At 43.5% G+C, this 15,643-nt stretch overlaps 1 protein-coding gene across 1 annotated transcript in view; it reads left to right on the top strand.

The window, feature by feature from the left end:
- The window catches only part of CLASP1 (cytoplasmic linker associated protein 1), a gene marked incomplete at its 5' end in the record, with an annotated part of 68,748 nt that extends 53,780 nt beyond the window's left edge, over nt 1-14,968 (top strand). The window contains 4 exons of the mRNA XM_009875217.1: nt 632-760; nt 10,146-10,352; nt 12,771-12,887; nt 14,623-14,968. Coding sequence (XP_009873519.1) covers nt 632-760; nt 10,146-10,352; nt 12,771-12,887; nt 14,623-14,709 — 540 coding nt within the window. The remainder of the gene's footprint in view (nt 1-631; nt 761-10,145; nt 10,353-12,770; nt 12,888-14,622) is intronic.
- Nucleotides 14,969-15,643: the final 675 nt, after the last annotated feature.

The raw sequence follows: 15,643 nt of genomic DNA, 5'->3' as shown, positions 1-15,643 counted from the left end.
GCATTCCTGTGCTGAAATTACAGAATCTATTTGGAGTGGCCGCAGGCCAAAAACTTAATATACCAGTTATGAAATTGAAGCAGGTGCCATAAATCCCTGCTGCTAATGATCTTTTGATATAAAAGATTAACACACAGTCAGCTTTGACTACAATGACTTAACTGTTCTTGAAAGTAATTTCCATAGGAGTTACAGGAAGAAGGTTGCTTTTACTGCATCAGTACATGAGAAACAGCTTTGTGGCATGGACAGAGCCAAATTTGGTATCTGCAAAGCTAAGTAAAAGAGGAAGAGCAAAACAAGTATTATCTGAGCTTCTTTGTAGATTCATATAATGCAGACATGTTGCTTCGGGTACAAATTTGCACTTCGTTGCCAAAAGAGTGTAGAATTTAACAAAGTACAGTAATTCTGATTCCTTCTTGTATCTGCAACAACAGGCATTTTAAGTGAATTTTTGTGCAAAAGTAAGCAAGGGGACCAATTCTGGATTTTAGTTATATTGATTACACTGCTCACTCCACTGGAGCTGAGGGCATGATATACCTGCTGTGTAGGGACCTGTGAGAATTTATTTCAAACCATAATTTTGAGAAATGGCTTTTTCTAATGTAGATTTCTCTTGACACAGCATTCAATAAGAGCCTTGGCACTGCGAGTCCTGAGAGAGATCTTACGGAACCAGCCGGCAAGGTTTAAGAACTATGCGGAGTTGACTATCATGAAAACACTGGAAGCACATAAGGATTCCCACAAGGAGGTGAGTGAGCCTTTCAGTGTTGCTACTGAAGTGTGGAAACTTAACAGGCAAACACGTTGACCCGTCTTTTTGTAGAACGAATTGATATTAAGTCTCACAAGTATGCGGAGACAGGATTTCTACGTGCTGAAGCAGCAGAGAGGAAAAAAGTTAGGGCTGACGGAGCTGAACTTGGAGCTATCTGGAACTGTAGGCTACTGTTTATCAGCTTCTCAGGATCTCCTCACTTGGTCTGGGAGAGGCTGAGACCCTGTTATGGAGGGAGAACATAAAGCCTGTGTTCGAGCAGAACTGTATATGAAAACCGAGTGGTGAAATTGGGCCTTGCTGGAGAACTGAGAACTGTGGTGAGTAACAGCAGAAAAACAGACAAAGAGGCCATGCTGCTGGAAAGAGTTTGGGGCAGAGGAAGAAGCAAGGGGAAGGGTGAATTGTGTTTTCCTTGTATGAGAGAAATAGTATGTAAAACTGAAAGTATTCTTCTGGAGTAAAACAAAAATAAGGGACATGATGCTGGCATTTGAAGTAGATCAATTCAAATTACATTTAAAGTCAATCTTTGTAGTTTGACTTCCAGGCTGGATCTTTTAATCTACCTTGTGCATGTTGCAAGTTTGAACTAAACCTTGGAAAGTGCCACAGGAATTTCTCTATATGTCTGCAGTGGCTTTGTTACCAAAGTCTTCGACACTTATTCTTCTCTGTAACAGACTTGTCCTAAACTAGCAATTTTAGGCATCTCCATCTGGAGAGCTTTGGCCATGAAAAAGATCATTGTATAGATCAGACTGCTCCACTGTGTAACTGGCACAAGGTTACGTTAGCTATGTGTAGCAGAAACTGTGCTGTTTAAAAATCAAAACAACAAAACGAACACCCCCAGGGAAGGAAACTAACAGGCTGAGTTTCTCTAAAATGTGGAAGTTTACCCTTTAGTGACTGAGGACTGCTGTACACTTGCCTGCCTTTCTCTCCTTGATTTAGAGCCTTTGCACTCCTGTCATCTTCAGTTCAGAGTAATAAGAAGCAGTTGTAAATTAATTTCCTGATAAAACAGTCAGACAAAACATTATGTTCTGAAGGAGTGCCTTTTATTGGCGAGTTTTCCTGGCTGCATACTTCTCAGCTCACCTTGACTCAGTGCCCTTGGTATTTTTTTCTGAGTCCTCCAAAACTGCTGTTTCTTGCAGTCCTCCAAAAATGCCATTTCTCGCAAGACCTTTCCAGATTCTCTCTGGTGGTTTTTTTTTTAACGCCCCTCAGAATTCAGTGTCCTAGTGGGACTGGTGACTTTTGTAGAAATCGAGAACAACGTTGAAAGCATGATGCTTTATCCGTCTGTACTCCCCATGCTGTGTTCTTCATGCTTATGGTATGGAAAGGTTCTTCAGGATTTGCATGAGGTGCCTCCTGAGGAAAATCAATGAAGAGTTAAGTCTGCTATAGAGAAAGCAAAGCTCAAGCCAGGACAAAGAGGTGTGAGTTCTGGCACTTCTTTATAGAAGAATAGTAGAGCTGTATTGCTATCAGCAAGTAGCTGCTCTACATAGCATGCCTTTGATTTACAATGGCTTTGCATAGCATCTTCATAATTAAAAAAGATCACATTTGCAACTGCTGCAGTGAGAGCTTGGGATGACATCTGTCATAGCAGGGTGCTGCAGATATTTTCCTATTTTAGTATCCGTTGCTAAAGAGTTGTGGGTGCACAGCTGTATTAAGCAGTGGCACTGGTGCTGGGTTTTTCATTCTGTGTATATTTTTTCCTGTTCTTTGTGTAAATAGGACTCTCAGAACCATGATGCAGCCCATGAGAGGCATCACATATCTGTCAGTAGTTGAGAATATCAGCATTCATGAAGTTAAGAAAAGTTTCCCAACCTGCTTGGGTGTCTAAATGAGCCGGGCTAAAGATATACCTGGGAATGTAGTTTAGGTATTTTTACCTGTAGCTGGGACTTACTGATTCAGTTAAGTCTGTGAAAAATTAACTGAGAGTCCATTTGGGCATGGCTCAGTTGGTCAAACTCATAGCCCTGGGCTAGAGGGTCACAAGTTCCCATCCTGTGGTGGTCCTCCAGCTGTCTCTCCCTGCTGGCTCCTCAGGAGTTACTGCTTTCCCCAGGAGGGGTGGAGGAGCTGCCCTTTGGTTTGATCCCACTGAGCAGAAGATTAAGTGGAAATGTACTGGTTTGTGATTGAAGGGCACTTTCAAAGAATAGCTGAAGCAGGAAAGGGAAGATCTGAGCAGTCTGTTCTACAGTGTTCTTTTTCGCTAGATCAGAGCAATTTTAATGGCAGTGGTGTACTGTCCTTAAACTATGTGAAATAAAATCTTTCACTAGACTCTAAAAACTATTTCAAGGAAAGCTGCTATATAATTTGGTTAGGAAAGCGTTAATCTTTGTGCCAGTTAAGCCCTGATAGATGTCACTCAAGGGTTGGTTATATTTCTGAGCTGCTTCTGCCTTGCAATAGAAGACTGGAGCGATCCTGGTTCATGGTTTGAGATCTGTTGGTGTGCAAGAGGCTGTGTAAATTAGCAGAAAACTACTGTTTTGAGCAAGCTGTATCTATTTAAGTCTTTCTTACCCGAATTTCCTCTTTGGCAAAGGGACTATTCATTGCCCCAAGTAATTGTGTGCATTTTCCATTACGTATGACCCATGGAGAATCAATCTAAAGTGCCCAAGCAAAGCACAGTACAGAGCTAGTCTCAGGCACTGCCTCCAAGAAGTCATTGTATTAAAAGGCAGTTCTTTGCAAACTGAGAAGATTCATTTGTCTACCCAAATTCCAGCATGGCAGGGAGGGGTCAAATAACAAATTATAACCAACAGATTCACCAACCAGCAAATACCACCCGCTCCTCCTGAGTGCCGACATCTAGTTAAAGATTGTTTGAAACAAAAAGTCTGTGGTTATATTCGAGATTATCTAATGGGAAGTATCAAAGCGGTATTTGCATAATTAGATATTTTGGCACGTCTGGGCAATTGGCTGCTTTTCCAAGTCTAAGCAGAAGTCTTTGGACAGTTGGAACATTGCCATGACTAGATCTCTTTTGCCTTTTGTTGCTGAAGGCAAGGTCTAGGATTGGCAGAAGAGCACAGCTTTGAGCACCATTTCTCTTCCCAGGGACACAGTAGAGGAAGACTTGGTACATGGGGGTTGGATGCTGAGTCACGCCTTGTTGTGAGTGCAAATGCAGGGGATTGGCAAAGCACAGACCTCAGTGGGGCTTCAGAATTAATGTAACCCTACAGACTAGAAGACTCTAGGTTGGGATCCATGTTTAGTTTGCATGTTTTTTTTAATTTTGCCCTGTTTTCATACTGTTTGTAGTATAAAACTCTGCTCAATGCTGTTGATTTAATGGGGTGATGTGAAGAGTCAAGCCTACTTCAGTCATAACTGTAAATATTTATGGGGGTTGACATGTAAATGCCTTTCACTTACTTTTGGAGCATTAGAACGTAATTGAAATTGTGGACAGTACTAAATCTTGTTGATTTTTATCACTCTTTGTTTGGAGTTACTTGGAAGAGAACCATCTTTCTCTTGCCAATTAGTTAATATTAACCCATTTGTTCCAGTGTAGTTACTCACCCAGAACTAAGGAGAGATGGTGCCTGCTGACCCAATACCATTGATATGACATTGCTTCAGATTCGTACCAGCAAAGTGATTATAAATTCTTATTATTGAGTACATTTAAACAGAAATAGTTCATTAGTTTGGGAGAAGGTTGCAAAGTGAAAATCATAAGATAGTTGATTCCCTGCTTCTGTCTCTGCCACTCTGTTTTTCTCTGCACCTAAGCCTATAGACCTAGATGAATGCATATTTTTCTATGTGTGAGGAAAGGATATTGTGCCATGTCTTAGATACCTAATTTTGGTATTTTATTATCCAGGAGGTCCACAAGTGTAACTGGGATGGAACATTCTTTGTTGTAGATGAAAAGGTAGAAGTCACAACTGTGAGTTAGCTGTATGTAATTGTTACTGTCTTGCTGAGGTGCTTTTAGAGTGGCTTCTGACATTTATAAGACAATTTGCAACTGTCCTCTAATGATGGTATGATCTAGGTAGGTTCCTGCAAATTGTCGCTTTCTAAGAAGAAAAACACTAAAAGATCACAATCTTGAAGGTTGATTGTTATTTATAGTCAATGCTGGAAGCTGCCAAGTGCTGCATCTTGGCATCTGTTGATGTCTCATAGTATATGCTTATGTGCTTGTTTTCTAATTCTCAGCACATTTCAAATACTTAGTATACAGGAGAAGTAGTCTAATCTACTTCATCTCCTCTGAATCTCTTATAAAAATCACATTGTTTTTTCATCTGCTTAGCACTCCCCTTTGCTGAGTTCACTTCCTGTGTTAAAACCAAGTTCTTAATTGTTTTTCTGTCCAGATCAGACTGTAAAGCCTTCAGGGATGGGAGTTTGCCTGACTAGGCATTGGTAAACCTCTATCCCCTCCAGCTTAGGTTATGCAGGCTTGAAGTAACCAATTCTAGACGGCAAGAATTGTCCTAAACACAGCCGCATGCCTTGTAAGCCTGAAAGCAAAACCTTGTTCTTCTGCTTAATAAACTTACTTGGTGTTCCGGGTGTTTCACAACAGCATACAAAGCCTCTAGGTTTTCCAGTGGGGTTCTACCTGTGCTGCCTCACCCTGAACGACTTTCTGCAAAGTCGGTGCCTCTGGCAATGGTGTCAAAGTGTTCCAGTTCACGGTCATATGTACAGCTCTCATCTAGGTGTAGAGCTGCTGCTCTACTGAGATCCCAGCGTGAGACACTGGTGTCTTACGTAGCCTATGAACCTGGCATGTTCTGCCTTAAGTGAGTTGGGACATATATTGTTTCTTTCCTTATTTGCCAGTAGTTTGTGTCACTTCAAAGCAGAATTGAAACCATCCAAACCCTTTAGAAAGCTGCTGCATATTGACCAAGAGCAGGTTACCACATATGAGCTGCTTGCTGCAGCCATCAAGCCATCAGTAATGTGCGGAAAGCAGTAGCTAAGCAGAAGAAATAATGCGGAAGAGATGGAGTCTTGCTTCTGGCTGTCTTAAGTGAACAGGATCCCATGGCTGCAGTGCGTTATGAACCAGGTAAACCAGTGGGAACTGCCATCCAAAGTTTGCCCAGCAGAATTTGTAGAATGTTGATGATGCAAATGGGCTTTTATATTAAAAAAAAGGGTGACTATCTTGATCACGCTGTTACTAATACTGCACATCAGCACATCCCCTGCTATTGAAATCAGAAAGTGCTTCATGTGCATATTCCTGGGACTGCCTAACCTGTTACTTTGAAGCTTAGTCCCTTATAGCATTAAGGAAGATATTGTCAGAGTTGAACAACTTCCTGGTCTAGTGGAAGGTCTCCCTGGCCATGGCAGGGGGGTTGGAACTAAATGATCTTTAAGGTCCCTTCCAAACCAAACCATTCTATGTGAATATGGTTCCTTCCTTAAAGCAAACTGGGTGGGAGTGTAACCATTTCTCGCTTTTGGGAAACTCACTGGAGAGGTCTTAATGCACCACAGTTGTCTTTCAAGGAACTCACAAGCAAACATAGCTTATGTTATGCCAGCAGACGTCAGGCTGAATCTAGACTCTGGCGTGCAGAGCATAAGGTAAGCATTTGGAAAGAAGAAAAACCTGCTTCTTTTAAGGCAGAGTGCTATCTTCTAGATCTGCATTCTTGAGTTACTTGCCCCGTGTTGAATGATACTGAACTTTCCATTTCAAGCTATGGTTTGCTCTAAGCTTTTACTGGGAGGATTGAATCATATTTGTGACATACCTTACACACAGCTCGGTGTCAGTGTTATATTAAAACACTGCAGGGGCTCTCTTTAGTCTTGCACTCTTGCTTCATAGCCACTCTTTTGGACTCCTGGGTACCATCATCGTTTGACAACTTTGCTAGTTTTCTCTCATATTTCTGAGATCACTGAGAATGATTATATATTAGGTCAGACAAAATACTTGCTTTACTTCAAACCATACTTGAGAGTGACTAACAAGAAGCAGGCATCCGGTGATGCTTCCCTGGGGACATCTTCCTGCCTTCCAGTGGTCTGAAGCTTGCAGCCTTCACATGGTTCTGCCTGCCTCCCTGTGTATTTTGGCTTTTTTTCTTCAGTAAACTGGGCTAATTTTTAATCCTCTTGTGACAGTGAGCTACCCAGTGTGAGCATGTAGCGAACAGCACGCTTTCTTTTTCTCGAGTTTAAAAGATCTATTTCATAGCCACTGCTTCTGGTGATACCTGCTGTTAGTGTGAGCCATTCCTGTCACTTCCCACTTTGTATCTGTTGGTATTACCTCTGAAGATGGGAGGAAGACCTGTTGGCTTGATGCCCTTTGCTTATTTCTCCCATTCCTTTTGAAGTTGTTTCAGTCTGCTCGTCAGGTTATAGCCCTAATTAAAAAAGATGTGTGATTTTTTGATATTGTATGGCATGTATAATTTGCAAGACACAAGTGTTGTGCCTCATGGCAAAATATCTTTGCTAAACTCTGTTATAATGGCATGTTCGCGTTTGCCAGGTGACCTGGCAGTTTGCACCTTTTGATAGCGCCCTTCCCTCTGTGTGAGAATGCTGCTGATTTCTCTGGCGTTACCAGGTGAGCACAACTGCGAGTGCTCTGTGTGAGTATTCGGTGCTTTCCCTTGTGGGATGTGGAGTCAGTCTGCGTGGGTGAGTGGTTTGTTCTGCCAAAGCCAGGAGGAAAGACCTTTAGGACAGGGCTGGTACTTGCATTGCAGAGTGGTGTCATTCGGCCTTCTCTGCTGGCAGGGATGAGTTTGTCTTTTTGGCTCACGCCCAGCTGTTGTTGCCCTACCCCTTCCTACACCCTGTCCCCTGCCAGTCTTTTCAAGGGAGCTGGGAGACAGTTACCTGCAGAGACTCCGATTCCAGCAAGCATGTAAGCACATGCTTGAATCCCGTGGATGTCAGTGAGACTTCAGCACATTATTAAACATATGCTTAAGGGGTTTGCTGAAGTGTGGCTTAGATGCAGATGCTGTCTGCCAGATGTGCTCTCGGAAGACTTGGAAGTCTCCCTGGTGTTGTCACATTTACAAGTTAATATCAGCGGGAAGCTTACTGGACACGTGTAATACGTCCTTCTGTATTCAGAGGGAAGGCCCTTCAGGGAGAAGGGATGTGAAATACGTGACCGCTCTGTAAATGCGGCCAGGTCCTTGTGAGAAAGGGGCACTTTTGCTGAAAGGACTTGCAGGGGCATAAATCCTGCACCTTCACAACTTTTCTTACTGACCTTATGATGTGCGAAATAATGTGACCTTTGTTGCTCTTTGAACCTTCGCTTGTTTTGTGAAAAATTACAGCTGTATTTTAACCCCTTGTGCTTGGAATTGGTTAATAGGCTTTCACAGAAAGGCTTTGTCTCGTGCACTTGCCTCATACCTGCAACTTAACGTGCATGGTCAACTGTAAGCAAACAGGATGTGGAGCTGAAACCCACATAGAATGACTCACTGAAATTTTTACCTACTCCTCTACTGTTCGGAGTTTGTATGTTTGAGATCAGAGTCTGTCCATAGGCACATACTAAAATATCATTGCTTTCTTATCAAGTAGGATGCCAAAAGTATTGAAGGTTTTTTAAAAAAAATGTTTCAGTGAGTTGTGATGTATGTGCAAGCTTTTCTTTCTCAGAGCGTCTGAAAACATTTACTAACAGTATTGGGAGTTGTTGCAAAGCAAAATCCCAAGTGGCCTGTGTCCAGATAGTTATATTTGAGATTATTTTTGCAGCTAGTGACATACTCGTGAATGTTGTTAAATTGATTACAAATTATCTGGGCTCTCTGTAAGTCCACTGCATTGTTTGTGGAAAGCTTGATGGTGATTTCAGCACTGGGAAAGCAGATGTCAAAAAGCTGCAGTGCCAAGAGGTGAATTCCTTTAAAGGAGACCTCCTGGGAGCTCCTGACTTACCTGCTGCAGCAATTCAACCCTGTGGTACCAACGTATGGCTTTAGGATTCCCTCAAGTGCTTGGGTCTTTCTCTCCTTTCCTGATAAAAGCACATAGTGCCTGCTTCTATGCTAGTACTACCTTATGTGGAAAAATACTTTCATGCTTCTCCTGTGAAACTGAAGAGGAATTAGCAAAAAAAAAACAGCTGGAAAAGGGAAGACATGCTGGAAGTGGGAAAACAAGCATTCTGTTCTGCTTAATTACTCATTCACAGATCTTTCAGGGTGAAATTGTTATTAACATTGACCACATTGTGAATTGCTCTTCTTTTTGGAATATGTTTTAATATTATAATTAAATGCTGAAAAAGGCATGAAGTAGATGGAGCAGTCTTGCACATCTTTTTCTGTAAATAGGGCTCTGATACGGAAGTAGTCAAGGTCTCGGGTCTGCTTTTTACCATCTTGCTTGTACCTTGCCTGCAGGCAATGTTTGTTCTGTGTGAAGTATCTGAGATCACGTTCGCTGTTGGGTTTGCTTTGGAGGATGCCAAGAGCCAAGTGGATGAGGTTTGTTAGTTCATGCATTATCCACAGTAGTTACTTATAAACAGTGGAAGCTCACCTTATTTTTGAGGCTTTGATGGAGCTGCTTCTGTCCATGGGCTGCCTTAGTCAAGTAGAAATCCCCAAGTTTGATACCGTGAACATGTAAAAGAGGGGAACAAAGAGAATCCAGATGGCGCTTCAGTCTTGGCGATGGGAGATTTGCTTAATTTTTTGTAGATTGTCTGGAACAGATTTCCTAGTGCAAAGACAACCCCAGGTAGTGCAGTCTTAGCTTGGGCACCACTGCACTCGGGCTGATGAGATGCATACTGAAAGGGCCAATGGTCATTCATTTTCCCCAACATTGGACATTTTTACGATTCAGCTGGTCAGGGTGCTGGGCCATCTTGTCTAGACCATGCTTTTGCCAAGAAAGGCTGGACTAGGTGATTCTTGAGGGTCCCTTCCGACCTGGTGTTCTATGATTATAAAGTTTAAGGAGATAAATTTTGTATTAAGTCTAAGCTAGTGGGTTTAGATTCTTTGACAGTGGCTGGGGAGATGTCATCCTCTCGCTTCTCCTAGGGTGGGGGATGCCTTTCTATCTCAAGTGATGGATGACTCTTTGAAACTAGCCACAACTTTGACACAATTACATTAAGCAGGATGGACTCCTTATCGCTGGATGCAACAAAGATGTCACTGGAGGTGAAGGGTATGAATTCTCAGGGTCGATAGCCTCCCAGTAGAGCCTCCTAATGAACATCGCTAAGCGTTTCATGGCAGTTATTCCTAGTACACTCTGGTGATTTCATCTGTGACATGTGGCCTCATTAATGTGAGGTTTTGCTCTGCTTTCGTTTCAGGTCGTCAGAGCTGCTGAAGAAGCTGCTTCCACCCTGGCGAGTTCCATCCACCCCGAGCAGTGCATCAAAGTGCTTTGCCCCATCATTCAGACTGCAGATTACCCAATTAATTTAGCTGCCATTAAAATGCAAACAAAAGTCATCGAGAGAATTTCCAAGGAATCGTTGCACCAGCTCCTTGCTGATATCATTCCTGGGTTGTTACAGGTACAGAATCCCATGTCACAAATGCTCCTGAGCACAAACCAGGCTGATCCTTTCTTGTTTCCTCTCTGAAATGAAGACCCAACTACTTGCTGACTTCGTTCAGCCTCTTTCATAACCCTCTCAGGCTGGGTGGGGAGCTGTTTTTTTGGCAGCCCTAAGGCTCATCCTTGCATTGTGAATTTAGTTTTCAGTGCTGGCTGAAGCAGTGTTGTCTTCTGTTCCCCTGCACAAGCAGCTGGCAGTGCCAGCAGCCGGGATGAGGCTGCAAGCAAGAAGGAAATAAGAGGAGGTAGCAGAGAGGGAGGAGAGAGAATGAATGTGTGCTTACTGAGGAAGGGATTGCAACAGGAACAAATCACTCAGTGTGAAAGGGGAGACATGTCTGGGTGGGTAAAACTTCAGTGGTGAACTGGGATAAAGAAGCCTCCTCACTGTGAGTATAAAATGTTGGAAGGACAAGAGTAAAATCAGAAATTCCCCATGTGCATCTTGGCATTTGTCCCAACTTTGTAGTGTCAGCTCTTGCAATTCTTTTCTTAAATCTCAGCTTCTGGGAATCAGACAATTCTGTATGGATCTAAACTTCTTTTGTAAAAAGTTTTTAGCCATAATTGCTGGAGACGACAATTTGAACCATGGAGCTTCAAAGCACTGGAAGAGTTTGGGAGCAGCATGCCTTTAAAAACGCAGTTATATCTGTTTTATTAAATTGCTGCCATGTCTTAAAATGGATCTTTTTTTGGAGCCTAGTTTGACATTTTTCCATCTTGGAGCTACCTGACCTTAGAAATTCATGTTGAATGAAGGAATCTACTCCCTGTTTGGGAAGTATTTTGAGATCCTTCTGGCTGAAGGACTGGTTGTTTACTGTGCCGAGGGTATTGGTAGAGTGGAGAAAAGATGAGCATTGGAGGGCAGCCACATGAGCACGAATATGTGTAGCTCAGCAGCCTGGAGCGAGATGCCTGTGAGCAGATGGGAATGTCCATGCAAGACCAGGGCTTGGCTGGGGCAAGTCATGGTGCTTGCTGTGTCCCAGTGCAGAGCCTGGACTCCCTCAGAGCCAGGGGGGATAGAGCTGGGCCACGAGACGCACTCCCATGCACTGCATCAAGATACTCTCAAGCTGAAGAGACCTTTGAGCCTGTCATCTCCTATGTTATTATATACCAGGAGAAGAAGCAGCTGCTGCCTTGCAAGCAAGTTGGTACATGGAGAAGTGAGATGACAATTCTGCTGGTGCATATAGGCCAGGTTCTGCCAGCCCAGCCCCCTCATCACTGCATGGATCTGCCTGCTCCCATGGGAGCAATTTGAGATGCATACATAAGCAAAATGCTGGGCCCATAAGAAAACCTGAGGTCAAGCAGAGACATCTGAAGAGTTCAGGAGCCTTTGGATTGGGACCCACAGAGAGCCCTGTGTCCCAGCTGTCCTCCCAGCTGTGGGTTGTGTCTCTGGATGTTCCTCTGCTGTGAGCCTGGGCTCAGCTTTTTCCCACTCTTGACCCTCAGCAGTTTGGTGTTTGAGCTCACCTAGGTCTCCTGCTTTTTTAGTTTAGTGCTTTCTGGGACTGCACACTGTCATTTCAGAGTCTGTATTTTGACCCTGCAGCTAGAACATCAGCCCTACCAGCGAGCAGTCCCAGCCCTGCCACATCTCTTCTCCCAGCTTTCCCGGCAGAGGTCAGCCTGTGTCCAGAGCAGCCAGCATCCTGCAGGCTGGTGTCCCTGCTTCTCATGGGATGGTTGCTTAGTGACAAATCAGTACAGGCCTGATGTCACCAACTGCTGAGTGACTCGGTGCCTAACTAGGTTTTTGCAATTTCTAATGCCTTGATAAAGCTATTCTGTCCAAGAGGATATTTGGATAGAACATCTGTTCCCAAAACAGGATTCTGGTTTTCATGTCCTGAGGGACATAACCACCAGGCCGTTTTGCTGCAGAATTCATTTCTGTCTGTAACTTTGCTCTTGGGAGCAGAATTGGTCTCCTTTGGGTTAGATCTGGGTTAGGAGAGACTTCTCTGAAGGCAAGCTGAGAGCACAAGGGCTCCTGTCCAAGAAATCCTGACCATCCAGGATAACGTGTATGGTCATCTGAACTGAGCACAGAAGTGTGTGTATACTGGAGTCCTAAACTAATGCTGGGAAACTGGGTGTTGTTGCTAAATGCTATAAATAAGATATTAATAACTTATAACATTATGGTAATAATGTAAGAAATAGGATGACTGGGTGATTGTATTCTCTTGCTCTTCGAGTATTCAGGTTTTAAACTGTTACATTAAGCAGGGACATTCTGTTGATCTGCTAGGTCAGCTGCATTTACAAAATGTTCATCAGCTCTTTAGTATATTGCTCTGGAAGGATGTTAATGAGTGTCATTTGACTTCTGACCTTTTTTTTTTTCTCTAAGGGTTATGATAATACAGAGAGCAGTGTCCGTAAAGCTAGCGTATTTTGCCTGGTGGCAATTTATTCAGTAATTGGAGAAGAACTGAAACCTCATCTGGCACAACTCACGGGAAGCAAGGTACAAATAATTTTAAGTATGGTATTTTCGTAATAACCGACTGAATGGCTTGCACTATTAGCAGCAAGATCAGTTGCTTCCCAGTAGTTCTAGGTCAAGTTTTCTGTACTCTGTTAAATCCTATCTCACCCTGCTGAGCACCACTAGAACAGCACAGCACTTCCTCAATCGTGTGAGCATTTGGAATTCCACTGAGCAAGTTCAGGGATTGGTTTCATGACGTGTTTCGTCCTGTGTAACTGCAAGCTGCCACCAAGTGGATCCTTCCCACTACAGCCATGTTTACCTTGCCCCTTCAGCGTTGCACCCAGGGGTGACTGTGTGGTGAGTTGGATCAGCTGGCAGCTCTGGCTGAAACCCAGATCTGCAATGAAAGCTAATTCATTTGCAATCTGCTCTGAGGCTGCACAGGTCAATGCAAAGAGTGGTAGGAATGAATGACAGGGATGGGTGGGAGAGCAGGTCCTCTCAGCTGCATGTTGTGGTTAGGGCTCGCAGAAATGCAGCTGAAGCTTCGCTCTTGGCACAGCAGATGTGTCCCTTTCCTCCTGGGACACCAGCAAGCTTAAGTGACCCTTTAAAAGACTCTGTGCCCTGAAGTCAGGTTAGTAGCAAAACTCAGTCTGACCTGATGCTGCAAGTGAAACCAAGTCCTAATTCATCTCTGTCCTTCAGACAAGAGCTGGCGTTTTGTGTTGAGGCAGGTGGTGTTTGATTGCTTTTCAGAGGTGCTCAGGAAGCTGTAACAAGATACTGTCTCCTGTTTCAAGTCATCATGCCCAAGATTTCTCTGCAATTTTAAGATGATTTCTGCATTTTTTTTTCTGAAATAGATCTCTGCGTGTGAATAGCTGCTTAGTTCAAAGGGGTTCACTCTGTTATTTTGAAGCAGTAATGTCTTTCATGGGTAGGAAGTGTGGTGTAGACCAAAACAACCTGAGACTGAGGACACTTGGATTTTGTTTCTGAATTAGTTGCCTTGTCCTTAAACAAATTACTTGTGCCCACCAGTAATTTGCTCTGGAAAGAGACAGCTGTGGGTGCTGAGGTACCTCATTATATGTAGGCAGTTAGGAAATCCCCTTATAAAATACTGTAGCGACTTTATTATCCCAGTGTCCTAGGTGCCATGAACTTACTCCACCACATAGCTAACTATAAATATGTGAGTAATTCTGGGTTTACGCAGACTGCCTGCGTGTTTAAAGTTAAATCTATGCATGAGTCATTGCAGGATCTGGAGCTAAGGTGGTAAGGCAGAAAAAAAAGAAAAGAAAAAGGCAAAGGAGTATGTGGTCATAAGAGCTGCAGTTTCAGTAGATGTGCTAGTTAGTGAAGATATTTAAATGTCATTGAAAATGAACATGATAAAGCATGGAGAGTTCAGGGTGTTTCCTAGGAGGGACTGTGGCTCTCAGATCACCAGTGTGCCTGCAGCCCTGCTGACCTCTGAGAATCCTGCTTGTCCAGAGCAGGCTGCAGAACCAAGATCTGTGAACTGATGACTGCTGAGGTTTTTCTGAACCCCGTTAAATCTGTTTGTAACTTCAGTGGCACTAGGCGTGCCCTCCTGCCTCTGTCTGTTCTGAAATGTGCTCAGCTTTGCCTCTGTTTTTCCTCCAGAGAGCCCGGTGTCAGCTCACTCAAACCCAGTGCGAGTTTTAAGATGTGCAGCTGACTTTTGTCTGCCTGTTTTTCCTGGCATCCTCTCCTGATGTTTGTTTGTTTCTTTCAGATGAAGCTACTGAACTTGTACATAAAGAGGGCCCAGACCACCAACAGCAACAGCAGTTCCTCTTCAGATGTTTCAACGCACAGTTAATGGAGATATGTGGACATATGTGTAGACTTAGAAGCAATCAACGGTGCCTCTCAGAGACCTTTCTGCTACTCTTCACTGGCGTGCTCCATCGGCTCAAGGAGGCCATGCAGATATTTATTGCAATCAGTATTTTAGTCCCTTGAAAGCTTTTATGTAGAATCTTACTGGTATTGAATGTAAAGGAAGCAAGGTCTATGTTGCAGTCTTCATTAAAAGTGAACAACAGAAAGCCATACTTAAACATATTTGTATAGCCTGCTGAAATCTCAGAAATATGTTTAGGTTAGCGTTCCAAAACAGAGTCCAAGAACCTGGACACACGTAAAGGTCAAACAAATCTTGTTGGTTTAGTTCCTACCCAGTTTTTGTTTCTGTGTGCTAGTTACCTGCTCTCTCCCCGCAGCCGTTCTGGCTAGGTTCTCCTCTTCTTGCAAGTCTTGTGGTCCTGTTTTGTACTCCCTGTTGCAGCTTGCCTGACATGCAGGGCTCTCTGTGGGGAGATCTTTGCAGATGTGGCTGTGATTGCAGCCTCAGATGCTTTAATACTGAGAGATATCAAGTGAGTAATGAAAAAGTAGGTTCTTTTTAAACATCTGAGTTTTTGTACATAGTTCTTCTGACAGACCTCCGATGGGCTGATTTCTCTGTAACTGCTCTCCAGCCAGCTGTGCAAAACAGCTGGACTCTTTTCATTGACTGTGTAAATATTTCTCCCTCCCCAATCCATTTGGCTCTTTCATACACATAAAAGACTCTCCAGGTTACTTCTCACTCCCCTGAGGGAACCCGAGACACAATTCTGGGACTGGTGCCTGCGTGTAGGACACTGGAGTTAGGTGGGTGGGTGCTGGATTAGGTTCTGAGTGTGTCTGCAGGTGGGCAGTGGGAGCTGGCAGGGCTGTGTCTCAGTGCTGCCTGCTGATACCAGCTGCCT

This window comes from Apaloderma vittatum, unplaced genomic scaffold (assembly GCF_000703405.1).
Source record: "Apaloderma vittatum isolate BGI_N311 unplaced genomic scaffold, ASM70340v1 scaffold20648, whole genome shotgun sequence".
Taxonomy (NCBI): Eukaryota; Metazoa; Chordata; class Aves; order Trogoniformes; family Trogonidae; genus Apaloderma; species Apaloderma vittatum.
This window is presented reverse-complemented; position numbering and strand designations above follow the sequence as displayed.